At 39.4% G+C, this 22,177-nt stretch overlaps 2 protein-coding genes, 1 long non-coding RNA gene and 2 other non-coding genes across 5 annotated transcripts; 2 read left to right on the forward strand and 3 right to left on the reverse strand.

The window, feature by feature from the left end:
* Window positions 1-882: 882 nt before the first annotated feature.
* LOC142389066 (U1 spliceosomal RNA) lies at window positions 883-1,047 on the reverse strand. Its single transcript, XR_012770374.1, has one exon. It is a non-coding gene; the product is annotated as a U1 spliceosomal RNA (small nuclear RNA).
* A 1,401-nt stretch (window positions 1,048-2,448) lies between these two features.
* Window positions 2,449-2,639, reverse strand: LOC142389075 (U2 spliceosomal RNA). Its single transcript, XR_012770382.1, has one exon. It is a non-coding gene; the product is annotated as a U2 spliceosomal RNA (small nuclear RNA).
* Window positions 2,640-4,734: 2,095 nt separating this feature from the next.
* LOC142388749 (GTPase IMAP family member 4-like) lies at window positions 4,735-7,716 on the reverse strand. The gene is made up of 4 exons (XM_075474299.1): window positions 7,656-7,716; window positions 6,837-6,878; window positions 6,444-6,548; window positions 4,735-6,149 (listed from the first exon to the last, which is right to left on the reverse strand). The coding sequence occupies exons 1-4, from the start codon at window positions 7,675-7,677 to the stop codon at window positions 5,380-5,382; spliced, it is 939 nt and encodes a 312-aa protein (XP_075330414.1). The 5' UTR covers window positions 7,678-7,716; the 3' UTR covers window positions 4,735-5,379.
* A 284-nt stretch (window positions 7,717-8,000) lies between these two features.
* On the forward strand, window positions 8,001-15,929 carry LOC142388751 (uncharacterized). Its single transcript, XR_012770325.1, has 3 exons — window positions 8,001-8,059; window positions 13,067-13,669; window positions 15,914-15,929. It is a non-coding gene; the product is annotated as an uncharacterized LOC142388751 (long non-coding RNA).
* A 1-nt stretch (window position 15,930) lies between these two features.
* LOC142388750 (GTPase IMAP family member 7-like) lies at window positions 15,931-16,996 on the forward strand. Its single transcript, XM_075474300.1, has one exon. The coding sequence runs from the start codon at window positions 15,931-15,933 to the stop codon at window positions 16,630-16,632; it is 702 nt and encodes a 233-aa protein (XP_075330415.1). The 3' UTR covers window positions 16,633-16,996.
* The last annotated feature ends 5,181 nt before the right edge of the window (window positions 16,997-22,177 follow it).

The raw sequence follows: 22,177 nt of genomic DNA on the forward strand, positions 1-22,177 counted from the left end.
CACGCACTAGTGACGCTGCTGTATTGCAGTCACCGCAAGTCAAAATGGAAAAGTGCGTACACGGCCTCAGACCTGTCGTGGCGATTTCATCTTTCCTGCGCTCACGATGGATTTGATAAATGCCAACCTTTGCGCAGAAAAGAACGTACACACGACCTACGCACGTTTTTCGTCTTACGCAAGTTTGATAAATGAGGGCCAATATGTGAAGTGACTATGTTTGCTTATGTGAGCGCCTTCATGTTTCTGAGTGATGGCAGAAGCAACAAATGGATACTTTCACAATCAAAAACACATTTTCTTGAAGAGGTCTACAGAACAAAAACTAAGTCCTGTCCTTTCAGAGGTAGTGGTGGTTCATTTGTCCCTTGTGGAGCAAAAACGTTCCTTTTACAGGATGGATAACGCACACGCCTCTAACTCAGGCACACTACCTGGAGAATATAACCATATAAGGAAAGCCAGGAAGTAAAGCGGCCAGGTTGCTTAAAAAAACGTCTTGCGGTCGAGAGTTCAAGACGACTCGATGTGATAACTGCGTTAAACCTGCAGCCAGAAAACATAGAAAAAACACATCAAGGGCCCTTTATTCTTTATGGAATACTTTTGTCTTTTTAAGACCAACTGGTTAACATTTTAATTTTGGTTGGATTTTATTGAGTTTGATTATCACAACTTAAATGATAATCGATTTGAACTGAACCATATCTTAAATGATATTTGTTGTGATCTGATGATATTAAAAGTAAAACCAAGTTGAATTCAGTAAAAACAAATAGAGAACTAAGATTAATTTCGTGTAGACTGATGTGATTAACCACTCTATATGAGAGTTAATGCACTAGGCTGGTAAGATTCATATTCTTTTTTTAACAAGTTGATCAGGGGAGAGCGCGAACGCAGTCCCCCACTACCAGAAATTATGCAGTCGAGATTCCCACATTTGGGGAATTCGCAAAGGTCAGCACAGCCGAGTGTGCAATGGCTGAGCCTCGCCCTGGGTGAACCACCTTCCTGATCATGGTGTCTCCCCTGCCAGGTAAGTATGAGTTGTACAGCTCACTGAGGGGGGAGTCACTCACACACATACTGAGCACACTGATGGTGCTAACAGTCTGTAAGCTAACTAACCCAGAGGCTACAGAGGCTGGGAGGACTCTACAAGATCTGAATACAGAGGAAACTCATCTGTGGACACACACAGATTATTAACACTTTATTTCTACTAAAGACGGCTCCTGTTTCCCATAATGCATTGCTGTATTTGCTCACAAAAAGCTAACTGAACATCACATCATCTTGTATAAATCAGCCTGTCTGTAAATGACCAACAGCCCAACAGGGAGTTCAAGGGAAACTAAGTGAATCAAACTACAATCAGAAACTGTTTTGTTCACATCTCACATCCAGATAAAGTATAAAAACACACAGATAACATGTTCTGTCTGCTAACTGTGCAACCACTTCCTGTTTCTTTGTTCACTGGTGGGGGGATACTGACAGCCCTCCTGCTGCTGCTGAGTGTGAACAAGGCTGGATGGTTATGAATGGGATCTTACCAAAATACACATCAAAACCACAAGAATTCTTAAAAAATGATGTGGCATCAGATTTTATGTCTTAATGTATGAAGAAACAAAGAAAAAGTAACTTAGATGTTTTTTCAGGCTGTAAAACCACACCAGCTTACAGAGCTCTATCGGTCTCTGGTGGAGAACAGAGGTAACTGCAGGATATAAACATGAAATAAACTTCTGATCCATTCATTACAGATGGTCCTAATGTTAAATTTAAATACACAATGATTTCACATACACTGGGGCTAATGAACCTAATATACTGCCAATGAAATATTATATTCAGTTCAATTAAAACCAGTAAAAATATAGTTTAAAAAGACGGCAAAAACAAGTTGAAACAATAAAAAAGTGGCATTTCTATGCTGATCTATTCCTCTTGTTTGAATCTGGCATCTTACATAAGCAAAACTGCAGCCCAGTGTGTAGTGGGTTGTTTGTTGGTGGTTGTGTATAGAACTGCACAATTAATCAAATTTTAATCTCAATCTTAATTCTGACTTTTCACATTTACCTTTAAAATGTGTGCTCCACCAACGGATAAAAATCTCCTCACGCACACCCTGTTGATCACATGCTTGTTCCAGGCACGGGAACAAGAAGTTTCCTGGATGAAGTTTGGAAGAGTAGCAACATAAGGACAGATACAACAACAGAGCATCAAAATAAAAATTAAGCAGAGGGCAAAGAGCTTAGTTGGACATACTTTAGATTTAGAGCAAATATTGTTAAACAAGACTAAATCAGATATAAAAAGTTCAGTAGAGTCAGAGTGGAACTCATTAATTTAACCATATGAAACATGTCAACATGCAAAAATAAATATTTCTTGTCCATCTCTCTAACTGAAGCTTTATTTTTCACACTGTGAGGGGGGTGCACCGTTCCTGGAGATACTGCAATACCAGGTCGATGCGTGGAGTGGACGGAGCAAGCCCCTATTCCATCTCCCTGTTCCAAAAATCAATTTAATATATGGTCCCCGGGTAGGGGACGTATCAGATATTAAACTGATAAGAACAGATACTACACTTGATCTTAGCCAAAAGGCCGAGAAGCGATAACACAAATAGGTCGGAGGAAACTATGTGATCCTCCGCAACGTTATTCTAACTCACGGTTTGAAAAATCAAATACAATAAGATTTATTTCACATTAAAAACAATAACTATGAATAACGTAGCGCCTGTAACGCCGATGTTGTCCCTAAAGAGTTATTTGAATTAACTAATGTCAACAAATGCGGCTTCACGGCGCTTCCTGGTCACGTGGTACGCTTTAGACCAATAGGAAGCATCGAAACTTAAATACAGAAAACAACATTTCCTCACAAACAAGTTACAATATGTGCATTACGTTAATATTTAAGTGTAAATTGTCTTTAAATTGAGCTTCATAATGTCGAACGGACGTGTGCAGTTGAGGGAAAATAATGTTTTTTCGATTCAGACTGAACAGACAACGCTCCTGCGGTGGCCTCTAATGGAGAACAGAGCTAACACGCTTCATGCTCGGCTCCCTAATTAATTACTCAGCGAATACCCAAACGCTGTAGGTGGTCAAACTGAAAACTATTCTTTTTAAAAAGTAACCGTAAAATAATTTTTAAGGAGCTCCACAACTATGACCCAAACACCAACGATAACTTACATACATGCACTGTTAACGGCAGTTAGCTAAAACCTTAATACCACCAGTCCAACAGTTAAAACTAACAGACACTCTCAGAGAGCAAACTTAAGAGGCCGTTCAGACAATAAGTTAACATTCAATTTAATTAGACGAAAATTCAGCCAGTGGTAAACAGTTCTGAAACATGGACCTGTTGAAAATGTCCTTCAAACCGTTGAGGTTAATTAAACCGCTGCTAGCTTAATTAGCTTAATTAGCTAACTTCAACCGCCCTGCTGCGTCAAACGTTCACAACGCGCGACGATATTTTGCTATCTAAAATGTTAACACAATAGTCGTTCTTACCTAAAAGAACAATAGAACATATTAAGTAAACATGAACTCACTAAAGGCCGTCCTCCACTCATCACCGTTACTCCCGTGACAGAAAACCGCGAGCTCACGTCGTTACCAACGTGTTTCAATTTGCGCATGCGCAGACGTCTCAAATTGAACACACCTTGTAGCCAATCGTCAAACAGAAGTTTTATCTCCAATTTAACAAAAAAATCTATTTGAAACCCCTCATTATGTTAACTTTGCTTGTTTACCTCTAAATAAAATTGATTGAAGTTGTTTTTTTTTATTATTATTATTTTTTTTAATGATTTTATTGCCTTCTTGTGATTTTATGTAGCTGTGAAGCACTTTGAATTGCCTTGTGTACAAATTGTGCTCTATAAATAAAATTGCCTTGCCTTTTTTTTTCTAATAATGACAGCTATCTTAAATGAACTTTAAATGTAAAACAAAGCACATGGTCAATTAGCCTTTTTTTTTTAAGAAAAAAATATATATATATATTAAAGGAAATTATCACAACTGGAGTTTTTCTGGAAGAGATTTAAATAAGTTTTGAATATGCATTGAAAATAGGTTACATTTTAATCTATTTTCTTTGTACAAAACTTCAATTAAAAACCTGAAGTCTGCACACTGAAGAAATTTCCACCTAATAACCAACTTGGGTTGGTCACCCCAGTGGAACATTATTTCTAGTATGCAGGTTTCATGTTTTCAGCTGGAGATGTCTGCTTTGTGTTCTGTATACTAACATACTTTTATGTTGATCATGTTCATTCAGAACGGTTGCATGCACAGGTGAGTCCAGCTACCGTTACAGGTGTACTCGTCGATTTAACTGGACCACCATGTTGTTCCAGAGTACATGCACTGGATACTCTGTAGAAAACATTCATGACATTCTGCTGCCTCTAACTTTCTTTTTGGGACATCATGGTGCATGCAAGTACAGCTGAAATCGCTGCCAAGATGTTGTCTTTAAGTTACTTGAAGGGTGATTTTCTCAGATGAGGCTGCGGTTACAAAAATCAGGATTTTATTAGAGCAGAGCAACAGCCTGGACATGCTTTAAGTGACCACAAGTTGACACGTAGTCTTAATGGGCTGATTTTCAGTTTAGCCGTCTGACAAAAGAAACAGAAAAATATGTGAATGAGAGCAGATTTATTGGGAATTCTGCTGAAAATATACACTCGTTCTTTACTGTTTTTACTAAAAGATGCAAAAATATTAAACACGTGTATAAACATAGCTACTCTGTTATTGTACATTCAATACTAAGCTATTCAAATAATACACAGGTTAATATATTCATGTTTTTATTTTAAACATGTGCAAGGTACAGGGTGGCCGTGCCACTGCCATTTAGAAACAAACATCTTGCATACAACACTGAGCTATTCAAATAATCCACAGATTTTAACTTTAAACATGCATGTAGATGGGACAATGAATCCTCAAACCATCTGTGGAAGGCACACGTTTGCACACAATTTGTGAGAAAAAACTGTTTGAAAAAAAAAAAAAAAAGTTAGAAATCGTCTAATCAACCAAAGATTTCGCGACCCCCCCTGCAGTACCTCCGCGGACCCCCTGTTGAAGACCTCTGATATAAGGAAAGCCAGGAAGTAAAGCGGCCAGGTTGCTAAAAAAAACGTCTTGCGGTCGAGAGTTCAAGACTACTCGATGTGATAACTGTGTTAAACCTGCAGCCGGAAAACATAGAAAAAACACGTCATGGGCCCTTTAACGGACTAATGTTCTCACTATGATGTCATATAAGAAGGTCGGTTTAATCTCAAAGTGTCAGAAAACATTCAGAGAGGCTTTAAGAAGTCAGGTTAAGTTTCAGGGTTTCATGAAACTTGAGTATGTTCTCCATGGAGTCAGTCGGTACAGTCTGCTCTACAACCTGACGGACTCCGCTCTCTAAAGCCTTATAGTAGTGCTTTAGTTCTTCCAGCTCAGACTGCAGTCGTTTCTCCACCTGCTGTGTCTCCTGCTGAGCTTCTTTTAGTTGTTTCTTGTACTTTGACTCCAAAGCTTCAATTGACTCCTCCAGTTTCTTCTGGTAGAGCTCTTTAAGCTTCAACTCTCTCTCATCCAACATCTGCACCACCTCCATGTAAGTGGGGTTAGTATAGCACTGTCCACCGTTGGCATCAACCATCTTCTCCACCATCTCCAGCAGGTCCAGAACCTGACCACGATCGTTGGTCTTACTGTTGTTAAGGCAGTGATATCTGCCTCCCACCTTCCTGAGGATCTCCTGCAGCTTTGATCCAGCTTTCTGCAGCTGTGTCTGGACGTCTGCCTCAGTTTGATCATGAGTGAAGAGGATGATGGTGTACCTCCAGGCGTCCTGTCCAAACATCTCCTCCACCTGCCTCACAGCATCAAGCTCCTCGTTGGTCAAGCGTCCCACCTTGATGACCAGCAGGATGGCGTGGGGACCCGGGGCCGACATGTTGATACATTTGGCGATCTCCCGCTTCACAGCATGTTCAGGTAACGATGTGTCGAAGAGGCCGGGTGTGTCGACGATGCTCACCTCTCGGCCAAACACCCTCCCTCCCCGTTTACAGCACTGCCTGGTGACTGGAAACAGAAAAACACACAGTTCACTCTGCAACACATCAACCAGGCAGTAGTTCAGAAAACAGCATCACAGCTTTGGACGCAGGGAGACTTTCAGATGTCTGACAGAACACACACATATATACTTTCATAAAGCCGGCTGTCGACAGTTAGACACATTTTAAAAACATACGTGAACAACTAACTTGCAGAATCGTCTCATCTTTCAACTCCACTTTCCTCTGGTTCATTGTATATTAACAGTTCCGAAGTTAAAAGATAAAATCACAAAGCAGAGTGGAGCTTTTATGTTACCTGAGGACTGACTGATCTCTGCAGTGAATTCATCTCTTCCCAGGATGGTGTTTCCACTGGAGCTTTTCCCTGCTCCAGTCTTCCCAACAAGAACCAGTCTGAAGGCTGACACAGAGCAAAAAAACAAAAGGGTGATAAAGAAATAAAACTCTCCAAGCTGGAATGTACACTTTCTATATCTGCTAACCCTGACAATGAGAATAACATGAAAGATCTCAGAGGGATTCATGACGAGACAGACAGATGGGCCTCCTGAAGCAGACTGAAAGTCTACACAGTTCATTCAGCACAGACATTTCCATACATAAAATAAAAATTAATCAAGTTACCGGTAAGTCACACAGATGAGTTTAATATACAGAACTTCAAAGAGGATGACAGAAAGTTTCAAACCTATTGGTCGATCCATACTGCCACTTCTTTGTCTCCGTGTTGCTGTTAACAGAGAAATAAATGTTACAGGGTTGTTCAGAAAAAACTCTAGTTGACAAAAAGTTACTAAAAGAAGAATACTTGAACAGAATCATTAAAGTAGCGATTAGATATATCACTGCAAATTTATGGAGATGTCTTGGTCTTCTTTAATAGCTTAATCCATTGTGGCCTGCAGAGACGTAAGTGTTGTTTCACAGACAAACTTTTATAATTCTTAAAAATATTGATAAAAAAGATACGGAAGAGTATAAGGGCCAGGCATAAGAAAAACTATTTATATTTTGCCTGTCGAGATTAAAGTCGAATTTTCGAGAAAAAAAGTCAACTCCTCTGGTCCATCATCTAATTACTTTATTCTCGACAGGCAAAATATAAATATCTTTTCTTATGTCTGGCCCTAATACTCTTCCGTAAAAAGGGCACAGACGGTAGTTTGCAATAAAAGCCGAAGGTTTTGCTTTATATTAAAAAAAGTTTGGTTTTGGGTTTTTTTCAGGGATCACACTACTCGGCCTCCTCAGGAAAGTTTACTCCAGGGTGTTGGAGAAGAGGCTCCGAGCGACTGTCACACCTCAGATTCAGGTGGAGCAGTGTGGTTTTTGCCGAGATAATAGTGTAGATTTTCCAAATGAAAATGGATTTCTGAGTAGTCGCTGTTATTCAAAGTGAAAGTGAAAGAGTGAATAAACATGGGTTCAGTTTTTGTTTCAACAAACAACATAAAACTAATACAGTGTTTGGCGTTAAAGTATTCAAACAGAAATAAATCAGACTTACTGTGAACTTCCCCGTCTGCCATCGTTATCTTTGTCGGGCTAAACTCTCGAAGTGAGACAAGTTAGAAGATTTTCCAAATAACATTTCCGCCCCGGACTACAAAATAAAACTCAAGTTGACAGAATATCATTCACGGACAAATTAAATTCCAGAATCAATCAGAGTTTGCAAAGATTTCCTCTTCAGAACAACTGATCACTTATGAGGACAAATTTGGTCTTTGTTTACCTGAAAAGTTGGACTGAGAACAAAGTTAAATCTTATCATTTTATTTTGAAAAACACTTTGGTAGTAGATTCAATTCGCTCTATGAAACTTGACTAAGTTTTTTTTTTTTAAGGAATAAAGAACAACTCAGAGGCTCTTTAGTTTCATTGGCCTTTGAACAGATTTCTCAGCCTCAGGTGCGTGATTGTGTGTTTCTTTGTTTTTCTTGAGTCCTTTTGATTTGACTTGACTTTAGGAGAAGTTGTTTCACCTGTCGGTGCCCTGCTTTCATATTTCATAATTCATCATTTAATATGACATAAAAGCTGATTTATGAATATCCTTAAATACACTTCTCCTGCTTTCAGTTTCAATAGCTGTAATTCACACTGATTATCTAGATAATTTTTTTAAAATAGGCTCAGTTTTCTATTTCACTGGGAATAAATTTAAAAGTTAAATGTTCTTGTGTTTCTTCACTTCAACAGAATTATATTTGTCCTTATCACATTGCGTAACCGTTTTTTTCCGTTATTATATGTTATGCAAAAAACCGCAATTTTGTTGTTGTCAGACACACACAGCTCGTTGAAACACAATTTTCAAGCACACGGTGTGCTGCACACCTGAATAAGTTTAGAGATTTTTGTTGATAACATGATATCAAGTCATGAAGTAAGGAAATAATTATTTAGGCCTGGCATCGTAAAAATAAAATTATGGAGCACAAAGTGTAATCAGTCTTTAAGAGTCAGACAGAGACGCTCACTGCAGATCTTTTTTATTTTTCAAGAATTCATTGGTCAGGAAGTGAGGCTTTTACAAGAATTGTTTCTCTCTGTCTCCGCCCTCTTTCAGCCACACACGCCATTTGATTTCCTCTTTCATTCAGTCAGCAGAGCGAGTTCTTCTACTTCTAGAAGTCCATTAGGCACAGTAGGAGGCGACTTTTTTCACCAACATGTCCTTCTGACAACGATCCCGTGGATGAAGGTGCAGCGTTACTGCGCAGAGAAATAAATATTCGTCGGGAGATGTTTATCAGACCATAGATGTTTTTGCATTTACAGATCGTTTTGAGCGGCACCATCAGAATTTTGTTGGGACAAAAGAAAAAAAAGACATAAAACACAAATCAATATTTGTATGAATAGGCTTAAAAAAGAGACATATATAGGCCTATTATATTTTATAAAGGCACTTGGGGGTGGACTCCCTCAGCCACTGGCCTCCCGTTAGAGGTGGCGGTGCTGGGCACCACCCGTTTTACGGGCATCTGCCTTCTTTCTGTTGGCTCAGTAAAAGTCTGTGTTAGTTTAAATAGGCTTAATTATTTAACAGAACATGATATAGATGTGAAGACATAGTTTATGTGTGTGAAAACAGCATTATGTTGGGGATAAAAACAACTGCACAGTCAAATAGCCACTTAATATTTATTTTACAGTGTAAAACATGATCAGAATGAGGTACCTCCATAACGAGGTCTCACCTGTTTGAACAATATTTTTATATTTCATCTTAAACTGCTGCCAAGAGCGCTTCTCCCCTGCGGGATTGCACCTAAATGAAATAAATGAATGGGCTACCATTCAAGCAGTTTCCCTGTAATATTATTGTGATTGCAAAGGACTACATTTAAACTTACACTTTTACTGCTGCAGCGGTGTTGCACTTATTTCTAAAAACGTATTGAAACTCGCCGTATGAGCGCATTAATGCTGCGTGTACACCAAGGGCGTTGAGGGGGCGGAGCTCAACGTTGAGGGGGCGGAGCTCAATGACTCCTTTGCGGGTGCCATCTGGTGGCGGTGCTCAACGTTGATGCTCAACATAGAACAACACATTGAACCACAGAAGAAGACTGTGTGGAGGAGAATAAGTAGATTTGTTTTTTAATGTGCTATTTTGCAATATTTGTGACAGACAAGGAAGAAAGTAAAAACATTTTCATTTTAAAATATGCTATGCTCTCTGTGGCGATACACTGTGTTCTTAGTCATTAGCTTAGTTATTATCTTACACCACGGAGACGACTGAGAAACTCAGCGTTAACTTTCAACAGCATGTGGTGACTTCCGGTTTTCAAAAATAAACGAGAACTGTCAATTATTTATTTAAAAGAAAGAGAGATGTGTGTCTCTTAAAACAAGTTAATAGTACCATGCCCCTACACTCGTTTTTTTAAAATAAATAACACCGAAGCTTCGAAGCATGCTTCAAACTCGCTGGAGAAATTGTCTTAAAGGGACATTATGTAATTTCTTCCCCCATCTAGTGGTGCAATTTTATTTTGCAAAGTCGAATGAATTTGCTCTCTAGCGCCTCACATTTTCAAATGTGCGCTGCAACTTCTTGAACTACGGCAAGCAGAATGTGTCAAGATTCAAGAAGCTATAGCTTCAGACTCAAGGTCCATACAAACAAAAAGAAATCAAGACACACAGTACAAAGGATTACATAACACACATACAACAACACTATGAATACAGATGACAGATAACATGTCAGATAACATAAGTTGACATAGCCTTTGGTGTGCAAGCAATGCAATTAGTCATAATCCGGGAGTTACCGGAAGTGACGTAGACGCAGCGTTAGCATTAAGCAGCATTAGCAGCGGTAAATAAACTCCCGGTAAACTTACAAACTTTCTAATGCCTCGTTTTGTGAGTTAAGAGCCTATGTGTACTACGGCAGAAGTTTGGTAACAATCAATGCATTATTAGTGGGATCATTTACGAGATAAAATCTATTTAGCATTAGCGGCTGTAATAAGCCATTCGGCGGAAATGACGTCACAATGACGTCATTTCTGCTTGTAGGCCTGGTGGGGAAATCGCGATTCGAAGTGCTTTATGTCCCTCTCGGCACTTCGTCATTTTTCATAGAGCGGAAGGACATGGCAGCCTCCATAGAGCTTACCTGCTCTATGTAGATACAGACAACTTATTCTTCACTCAGGAGGATAAGTGAGATTTTTGACAGAGATCATTTTACACCAATGAGGACTAACTTATGAATGAATATGTTGATTTGAGCTAATAAATGACTTAATTTATTACATAGTGTCCCTTTAAAAAAAAAAGAAACCGTTACTGTGCAAAAACGACTTTTCTTGAATAAAAACACGTGAAGTAACACAAGCACCCTCTTTATTACACCAAGCACACTCCCAAAGAAAATATGAATGACAAACCAAATTTTTTCACATTGTTTTTAAATTGTTGTGTTATTATATACAGAAGAGATGTATCATATTCGCTTTATTTGGTGCAACAATCGCTACTGCCAGTAGATGTAACCCAAGGGAATTGAATGATGCTTCGGGTAGTGAACCACTTTATGACACAATGGTTCAAAATTATTCAATTTCCATCACCAGCTGCAGCTTTTCGTCCCAAACAGGCAACAGTACGACAGTCTTGACTCAGATAATCAGCTGATCTCAGTCTGCAGATAGTTGGTTGGTCAAACTGTGTGCTTTTATATATATATATATATATATATATATATATATATATATATATATATATATATATATATATAATTATATATTATTATAATTGTTTTATATATATAGTTATAATTGATTCCTTATTTTAGGCAACTCGGTGCTGCTTTGTGAATGTGCTGCATGGTCTCCGCCACCAGATGGCACCCGAAAAGGAGTCATTGAGCTCCGCCCCCTCAACGTTCCGCCCCCTCAACGTTGATCTCCGCCCCGATCTGCGGTCTGCAGTCAGGGGTACTTGACCTACGCTACCTGGTAGCGGAGGTAGCTGGAGAAGCTTCGCTTGAGAATTTGCTTTGGTAGCTTTGGTAGCTCGTGACGTCACATTTAGAATGTTCAATTCTTAAAGGCCCCGCGGAAAAGAACATGAGGAAAGTGAGGGCAGGGACACGAATAAACGTGTTGTTATTTACAATTTGTTATACAAGATATACACCACGTTACAAATGATGTAAAACTACATTAGGTACACCTGAGAAGAGCAGGAATAGCAGAGGCAGCTGTGAAAATAAACTAAATTCGAAATAAAATCTGAAATAAATCCGAAATAAATCTTAATTGCAGTGAGAAAGGTATGCGTGGGGTTACTACACTATTGTATTGAAGCACTCGACACGGCAATTGCAACAGTCTCAGGATTAAACGACTATTGTTTGGATAGGAACCAAAGTTTACACGTCTGTTTCCACAAACCCCGCAGATTGTCGGACCCCTACAATCTGTGGATGGTCATTGGTTTTCGCCGAAACGCGTCATAGCTCATTACCATAAAGTTAGCTTGAATTTAATCGCTTGAATCCGCTCTGGTAGCGCAGTTCGCTCACCCTCCATAGAGAAATAATGATTTCCGGCGCTCAGGTAGCGTAGGTCGCTCTTGGTGTACACGCAGCATAAGATTTCCAATTCAAGGTTGTAGCCCCTCCTCTCCCCCGTTGCCATAGTGACTCGTCGAATCGAGGCTCCATTGATGCTGGCTTTTTAAAGTTGTGGTGAAGGCACTAAACTCACTGAAATCAGCGTTTCTGGAACTGAAAACTCAGAGTTTTCTATCTCAGAGTATCAGAGTTCAGGATTAGACTCAGAGTTTGTTGAACCTGCTTTATGAAACGAATCCCTGGTATGACACAGAAAGGAAATATGTCCTTTCTGTCTAAAACTTATGTTAATCTAAAACCAACACAGAGATCAGGATTATTGATTTTCCAGCCAAGGCTCTCAGTCTGGTTGTCCCTCTGCTTTGTGTTGGTGTTTCACAAATGGACACCAACATGTTGTGGCATTTAGAGTATGGCTGTACCATAATCATACCGTCCATAGTATTTGGCACGTGTCTTCTGTTGACCAACACTTGGATAAATTTAACGGTTTAAACTTTTTAGCAAGTGACGTGAGACAATGAACTGGCAGTTTCAGCAATCTAACCCAAGTTTCCTCAGAAATAGCTTTTTTTGTGTTGTTTATTTTTAGCGACAGTTTCTATCATTATGATGTATATATAATCAATGTCTTTAATGCAATGTTATTACTATTTGACACAATTTATATTATTGTTACAATGTTCATGTGACACAATTTAACACTGCAACATAACAAGTTCAAAGGGCGGATTAAAGATCTTCCTGTCGTTCTTTCTAAACAAAAATTAAGGATATGAACTCCAACAGTTTAATATTTTGTTTTCATTTTACAGACCTTTCCCCCGAAGCCTTCTGTTGTCTTCTGTAGGTTCTACATTCCTTAAAAATGGATCCAACCCTCAACATTATGCTTCTGGGAAACTCAGGTGTGGGTAAAAGTGCTTCAGGAAACACCCTTTTAGGAAAGGAAGCTTTTGTGTCCAAAAGTGACTTTGACCCCGTAACAACTGCAATCTCTGAGGTAACAGGACAAGTGTTTGACCATAGGATCAACGTGATTGACACTCCAGGTATATTAGGATCAGAGGAGTTAAAGAAGGAGATAAAGACCCGCTGTCAGCAGCTCATTGAAGCCGCCACTCCTCATCTGTTCCTGGTGGTGGTTAAAATCGATCGATTCACCACAGAGCAAAAAACAGCAGTAGAGGCGGCGATCAAAGTCATCGGAGAACAGGAGCTGAGAAACAACACCTACATGCTCTTCACAAATGGAGAAGCCCTCAACATGACACTGGATGAGTTCATTAACCGACAGCCAGATGGTCCACTTCTACAACTTGTTAAAAGGTTTGCAGGGACACATCAGTTCAACAATAAAAATAGGGAACATGATCAAGTCAAAGAACTGCTGAGAAAGTCAGGACACCTCAGATCAGGTGAGTAAAGATCTCATATTCAAGGTATCATGTTACACAGTAACCAGGGCTTAATTTGAGGGGGAGCAAGCCGGAGCGCGCTCCGGAACCTCTGAAGTTGGCTCCGCCAGCTATTTATAGCCGTCATCCGCGATCCGCCACCTCTCTTGACAAACAATATTTATTTTTTAAAAAAATAATCAAATAATTAAACAAATAAATTAAAGTTTGTTTAGTGTCAATGTCTGGTTTTGATATCCGTCTTGTTGGTGATTTCTGTCATGAAACGAGATACTGAAAATATCTATATTACGGAAAAGGAGGGTGTACACTTCCGTTCTATTGGACAGTTAGCCAGAGAGCTTGCGTCGGATTTGATGTGACTATCGCTATTAGGCCTACAATACATGCCCAGATTATTTTCGGTGTGGCGCACAGGGTTGCTCGAAAGCGCCCCCCGCACGCTTTTTTTTCGCACCGGAGCCACTCATCCTCTGCGCTCCGGGACCTCCCACTTTACAAATTAAGCACTGACAGTAACTCTGTAAACCACCACAATAAAAACTCTGTGAGACTGTTCACCGGACCTCTGTGTAAATTAATATTTCAAACTGTGAACGTATAAACTTACTTTTACCTCCCTCTGTTTGACTGAGATGAGAAGAGACTCTTTCTTGGTTCTTTTGATGGTGAACAACAAATCAAAGGATGGACCATTTGAGTCTCTTCAGCTCTACATGAACCAGAGCAGCTTTGGCTTTTAGGGCACCTTCAGGCATCATATTATATCAACCCTACCTGTAAAACCACACAGTAAACATGCCAACAACCCAAATAAGAAAGAACTTATTGTATTTTATTTACAGGTAATGATATGAAGTTCAGATCTCTGTTCTGTGCACGCTAGCTGAAGTCTGTGTTTGACTTTTGTAGGAAAGTCTGTAATCACGTTGTGATTGTGCATTTAAGGTGTTACTTTTGCAATCTACAAACCCTATTTTGAGAAAAGTAGGAAATGGGGATGCACACATTGATCAGCTGAATATCAGAATCAGCTCTGACCAGTGATCAGACGATTTCACATTTTTTTCCAGCACATAGCACTGAGATGTATTATTTTCTTTTATCCTGGTCTATTAACAGACCATTCAAACACTGACTGACAGCAAAAGTTAACAGTTCAGTGATTGCATTCAAACTGCATTCGTTGACAACAACCTAAAGGTATCTTGATTACTTCCTCTAATGATCTGGCACATCAGTCTTCATTTCCAAAGGTCCATATCAAGAAAATGTTTGTCTTTTTAGTTTAATATTTCAAGGCAATTAAAAAGAGAAAAAGTAACCCATAACCCTAACTGCCAACTACCATCTGCTGAGCTGCAGTCACCTGTAGAGTTTTCACTGACCAGCTTCATCATACTGAGAAAATACAAACAAATCTAGGATGTGATTTGTTTGGAGGAGAGGCAAATACTGACAGAAAAGTTTGAAGAATGCACACGTAACATTATCACAGAGGATTCTACCATCTGCAGATTAATAGGTGAGAAGTTTTAGTATTAAAAGGAGCATCTACCAAAGGTTTAGTCTTCCAGAGCAAAGATTGGAGCATCATGTAGAGGAGAATCAGACAACAAGACTGTTGAGCAGCTGAAATCTTTGCTTCAGCAAGAATGGACACAGATTCCTCTGAAAAAGGAAGCTGATGAAGCACTATGGGAAACATCATCCATTCATTATCTATACCGCTGAATCTGTCGGTCGGGTCGCCTGGAGCCTATCCCAGCAGTCAATGGGCGGGGTACTCCCTGGACAGGCTGCGAGTCCATCACAGGGCCACACAGAGACAAACCAGACACACAACCACACACACTCACAGTCACTCCTAAGGACAATTTTAGAGACACCAATTAACCTAACATGCATGTTTTTGGACAGTGGGAGGAAGCAGGAGTACCCAGAGAGAAGCCACGCATACACAGGGAGAACATGCAGACTCCACACTGAAAGGCCCCAGCCGGGAGTTGAACCTGGAACCTTCTTGCTGTAAGGCGACGGTGCTAACCACCACACCACCCTGCAGCCCTCATGCCTCTGAGCCCCAATGATCAACCTGATTGTATTTCTTAATATAATCAAGTTGATCATTGAAGACACTAAAAATCATTTATTTGTACTTGTGTCTGTTAGATTTACGTTGAACTTTTTAAAAATGAATAATGTGCCAAACAGCCGTTTCTTTTTTCCGTTTCTGTCCCTCAGGTGATCGTCCAAGGATTATGTTGCTCGGTTTGCCTGGAGATGGTAAAAGTGCATCGGGAAACACCATCCTGGGATCAGATAGTTTCGTTTCGAACTGTGGCTTTGGAGCGGTCACTACAAAGAGTGAGCCTCAATCCGCCCAAGTGGAAGATCGTGATGTCACAGTGGTCGACACTCCAGGGTTCACCCAAAAGTCTCTGACTCCCAGAGCTCTGTATACAGAGATAGTGAAGGGAATAAAAGCAGCCGATCCAGGCCCGCATGCCTTTGTTATTGTGGTTAAAATAGGCAGAATCTCTGAGGCAAATATCAAACTGTTTCAATTGCTACCAAAACTCTTTGGCAAGGATGCTACCAAATACACGGTGATCCTCTTCACACATGGAGACGAGTTGGGAGGTCAGTCAATAGAAGATTTGATCAAGGATGAACCAGCCATTACTAAACTGCTCTCCAAGTGTGGTGAGAGATACTGTGTGTTTAATAACAACCAGAGAGCAAACAGGCAGCAAGTTAGAACCCTGCTGGATAAAATAGATCACATGGTTAAAGCCAATAAAAGCCAACACTGCACTGCTGAGATGTTTTACGATGTACAGAGTTTAACCGTAAAAATTCCTATTGACTTTGAGAAATTCCTGAGATATTTCAAAAAGATGCTCCAGGAATTAGATTGCTTTCGTAGCGGAAACTACCACAGAATGAACGAAGCGCTATGAAGGTTCAGTCTCTGACTTTGCAGGTTGGTTCTGATCCTTCTGTTATGATGAGTGGTTTTTGTAATGTTTTTCAGTTTGACTCTTGTATATTTGGTTTATTTCGTCATCGACTTATGTTAGATGCCCTCGATTATCCTCTTTTTGGCCCCGAATCTTTCCACAGTACATGTAACCCTTGGCTCTCATTTATTGTCAGATTTTCTGTTTATGTTCTGTCACTAATTAAAGCGTTCTTAGTAATTGTATATCAGCTTAATGTTGTAACATAGGTCATAGTACTGCAGATTTATGTGCATTTTTACATTTTTTACAGTTTAAATTAATCACTTACAAAATGATGATTCAGATGTTCTCAAACAGAGCACTTAATTAAATTCAATTCAATTCATTTTTATTTATATAGCGCCAAATACAACAAATGTCATCTCAAGGCACTTAGATAGTAAGTCCAATTCAAGCCAATTGGAATTCAATTAATTAATAATAATCATAATTCATAAAATAATCCAATTCGTTCATATAGAGCCAATTCAAAAACAATTTCCTAGCTAAGAAAACCAACAGATTGCACTGAAAACTTTTTGTTTTTCGGTCCAATCTCCCGGCCTGAGCGTGCCTGAGGCGACTGTGGAGAGAAACGACTCCCTTTTAACAGGAAGAAACCTCTGGCAGAACCAGACTCAGGAAGGGTGGCCATCCGCCTCGACCAGCTGGGGTTTGAGAAGACAGAAAGGGGGGAGGGGGGAGGGGGGAGGGGGGGGCCACCGCGACGGCGGCACTGTAACACCATTCAAAGGATATCTGTTGGAACAGAGAAACACGAGTTAATGACCATAATAATATCACATATACATAAAGAGAGTAAAGTGAGGAAAGGTGTGTCAGATGAGGCCCCCCAGCAGTCTAGGCCTATAGCAGCTTAACTATGGGATGTTTCAGGATCACCTGAGCCATCCCTAACTATAAGCTTTATAAAAAAGGAAAGTTTTAAGCCTGGTCTTAAAAGTGGAAAGGGTGTCTGCTTCCTGGACATTTACTGGCAGCTTATTCCACAAGAGAGGGGCCTGATAACTGAAGGCTCTGCCTCCCATTCTACTTTTAGAAACTCTGGGAACCTCAAGTAAACCTGCAGTTTGGGAACAAAGTGCTCTGTTAGGAAAATATCTTACAATGAGATCTTTAAGATATGATGGAGCTCGGTCATTAAGAGCTTTATATGTAAGGAGAAGAATCTTAAATTCTATTCTGAATTTAACAGGGAGCCAATGAAGAGAAGCTAAAACTGGAGAAATATGATCTCTCCTGTTAGTTCTCATCAAAACTCTGGCTGCAGCACTTTGGATCAGCTGGAGGCTTTTCAGAGAATATGTGGGACAGCCCAATAATAAAGAATTACAGTAGTCCAATCTTGACGTAACAAATGCATGAATTAGTTTTTCTGCATCACTCTGAGACAAGATGTTCCTGATTTTAACAATATTACGAAGATGAAAGAAAGCAGTCCTAGAAACCTGTTTTATATGCGAGTCAAATGATAAGTTCTGGTCAAAAATAACTCCAAGGTTCCTCACTGTAGAACTAGAAGCCAAGGAAATACCATCTAGAGGAACTATATAGCTAGACAATTTCTCCCTGAAACGCTCAGGTCCAAAGATAACGACTTCAGTTTTGTCTGAATTTAGCAGCAGACAGTTCTGAGTCATCCAGATCTTTATGTCTTTAAGACATGCTTGTAGTCTGACCAACCTATTGGGTTCATCTGGTTTCATAGATAAGTACAGCTGAGTATCATCAGCATAGCAATGGAAATTTATGCCATGCTGTCTAATAATGTTACCTAATGGAAGCATGTATAAGTAAAAAGAATCGGTCCAAGCACAGAACCCTGGGGAACTCCATGACTTACTCTGGTGTGTGAGGAAGATTCTTCATTTACAAGAACAAACTGAAATCTATCAGATAAATATGATTTAAACCAGCCTAATGCAGTTCCTTTAATCCCAATAACATGTTCAAGTCTGTGTAATAAGATACTGTGATCGACCGTATCAAATGCAGCACTGAGATCCAACAGGACAAGCACAGACACAAGTCCGCTATCAGAGGCTAAGAGGAGATCATTGGTAACTTTCAGCAGTGCAGTTTCTGTGCTATGATGCACTCTGAATCCTGACTGAAACTCTTCAAACAGATTATTTCTGTGTAAGTGATCACAAAGCTGAGCTGCAACTATTTTTTCAAGAACTTTGGACATAAAACGGAGATTGGATATAGGTCTATAATGAGCCAACACTTCTGAATCAAGAGTAGGTTTTTTAAGTAAAGGTTTAATTACAGCAACCTTAAAAGTCTGAGGTACATATCCTGTCAACAAAGACAGATTGATCAAATCCAATATGGAAGTGTCAATTAATGGGAAAACCTCCTTGAACAGTCTGGTTGGGATTGGGTCTAAAACACAAGTTGATGGTTTAGAAGAGACTATTGCTGTCGTTAGTTCAGAGAGATCAACTGGGCAGAAGCCGTCTAAATACAAATCAGGTTCTAAAGATACTTCTAAAGCTGCTGTACTTGGTGATACATCACTGATAATAGTGGGAAGGACTCCATCAATCTTCTCTCTGATAGAAACAATTTTATTGATAAAGAAGCTCATGACATCATCACTGCTGAGAGTTAAAGGAATAACTGGCTCAGCAGAGCTCGGACTCTTAGTCAGACTGGCTACAGTGCTGAAGAGAAACCTGGGATTATTCTTATTCTCTTCTATCAATGATGAATAATAAGCAGTTCTAGCTTTACGAAGGGCTTTCTTATACATTGTTAAACTATCTTTCCAGACTAATTGAGACTCTTCTAAATTAGAGGAACGCCACTGTCTCTCCAGCTTTCTTGCAGTCTGCTTTAAAGCACGCAGCTGTGAATTATACCAAGGAGCCAGCCTCTTCTGACTGATTACCTTCCTTTTCAGAGGGGCAACATTGTCCAGTGCTGTACGCATTGAAACTATAGTGCTGTCAACAAGAGACTCAAGTGCTGCTGGAGTAAAGTTTAGGTAGTCGTCCTCTGTCATATCTGCACATGGCAGTGAAGAAAAGGATGATGGAATTAATTCTTTAAATCTGGTTACAGCATCCTCTGATAGACACCTTCTATATGTAAATTTCTTCTCAGAAACTGTATAGTCAAGTAATGTAAACTCAAAGGTTATCAGAAAATGGTCAGATAAGACAGGGTTATGAGGGAACACTGTTAACTGTTCACTCTCAATGCCATAAGTCAGCACAAGATCAAGGGTGTGATTAAGGCAGTGAGTCGGTCTGTGAACACTCTGAGAAAATCCAATAGAGTCCAATATAGAATTAAAGTTCATATTCAGGCTGTCATTTTCAACATCTACATGAATATTAAAGTCACCCACTACAATGACTTTATCTGTACTCAGCACTAACTGGGATAAAAACTCTGAGAATTCAGACAGAAACTCAGAATAAGGGCCAGGTGGACGATACACAACAACAAACACAAGAGGTTTCTGTGATTTCCACTTTGCGTGGGAAAAACTGAGAATCAGAGATTCAAAAGAGCTCAAACTAATCTTGGGTCTGGGACTGATGAGTAACCCTGATCTGAAAATAGCTGCCACTCCTCCTCCTCTGCCTGTGGTTCGAGGAACGTGAACATTTAAACAGTCCACTTAGTGGACGGGATCCTATTAAATACATATTCTGATACACATTCATTTCTGGGAGCAGTGGCGGCTCCTGACATTTTTTTTAGGTAGTGCAATTTCCAGTCTGTGAAAGCTGCATCAGAGTGTGCTGTGCGAAGCTGAACTGATTGCACTGATGCAAACCTGTTATGTTCCCACACAGGAAATAAAATGTCCAATCGTCCAGAAACTCCTTGTCTTCCTTAAATAAACACAACGCAGAGTCGAGGGGTTATTTGGTCTGCCAAATAACCAAAGTGACTGCAATTTTCCCCCGTTATGTCCATAAGTACCATAAAAGTCCACAGGACAGGTATATTTGTCTAGGTAGCATAATTTATTGTAATAATTTTAAATCATTTTTTGTTATTTTTTGCATAATTTGCCAATTAGTTAATATTACACCTTAACCATTATTTATTTATTTTCCTCATATTGTTCCAGGATTCTATGAAATAAGTAAACACATAAGCTCTTAATGATAAGATTCATTCAATTTTCATTCTACAGAATGTAATTAAAATGACAGCATATAAATCCAAGTCAAGTGTTTATTGAAGTTTTGGAAAATATGACTTAGAAAAGCATAACCAGTTGTCAAACATGGTTAAGTGCAGCTTACTTATGTGAGATTTCTCTCTTTTTTAAATATAATACTGCACCATTAACAATGAATGTGTCATTATACATTCTGCTATTATTGTCAACATTATATAAAAGATTTAAATCATTACAAGTCAATGACTGAGCACAAAAGGGTAAGTTATTTAGCTACAAAATACTACCTAGAAAAATAGCAGGGTTGGTGGAGCCCTGGGTTTCATCTTTGCCTCGCAAGGCTAGCTCGAACATCCTGCAAAATTCTTCCAAACTTCCTTCTCCGCATTAGTACGACGACTAAAGGGAACTTCTGTCAGAAACACTAACGTATGGTTGCACTCGACACTCGCCATCTTCTTCATAGAATGTTTTTTTTTTTTTTTCTTTATTGAAAACCACAATGTTACAACAACAAGTAGAAAGTTCATGGTCCCGCGCAACAGACATATGACGAAAGCACGTTGTGCGTCGTTTGTGCGAGCACATAAACCCTCATAGAAAATGCATTGGGAGCAGGATTTTTGAAAAAAACCGAGGTCCCATTCATGTCAATGGGAGCTTCCTGGTGCAAATTCGACCCTGACAGAAATCGCACAAAATGGGCGTAGCAACACCAGGCGCGACCTTAATCTGATTGGACAATGACATATAGCCTACAACCAGTTTGCCTACAGCAGATCAGTCCCACCTTAGCAACTAGATAAAAAAAAAAGAAAAAACTCTGTGTTTGGTAGTGCGTCGCACAAATCGCCCCTATGGAGGAGCCGCCGCTGTCTGGGAGACAGAGTTGGTGATGCTCAGAGAAATATCTGCGTTTTCTGATTTTTTCCAAGTGTATTCTGTAATTAATATAATAATGCAATTTGTTACTTAGATGAAAATCAATTTGTGTTTGTAAAATCAGCTACAGGTTCAGTCAGTAAAAACAATCAAATGATGAGTCTGAATGATTCTCAAGTTCCTCCCTGTACATTTAAGAGTTTCTGGACATTTTTAATTAGGATATTTTTTTGGTTTTTTTCAGGCTTTAACAGGAACTGTATTCCTGATTATCACTTATCTTATTTAATTATCATGTAGTTTAGTCCCATAAAACAATGTAAACGTTTTAAAATTTAAATTTTTTATTATTTTTGACGGTAGATAATCAATGTGATGTCATGCATCACACATTTAACTATTCTACCACTGCACACTCAAAGCTGGAATAGGGCAGCCCATACATAACCTATA

The sequence above is a fragment of the Odontesthes bonariensis genome, chromosome 9 (genome assembly GCF_027942865.1).
Source record: "Odontesthes bonariensis isolate fOdoBon6 chromosome 9, fOdoBon6.hap1, whole genome shotgun sequence".
Lineage (NCBI taxonomy): Eukaryota > Metazoa > Chordata > Actinopteri > Atheriniformes > Atherinopsidae > Odontesthes > Odontesthes bonariensis.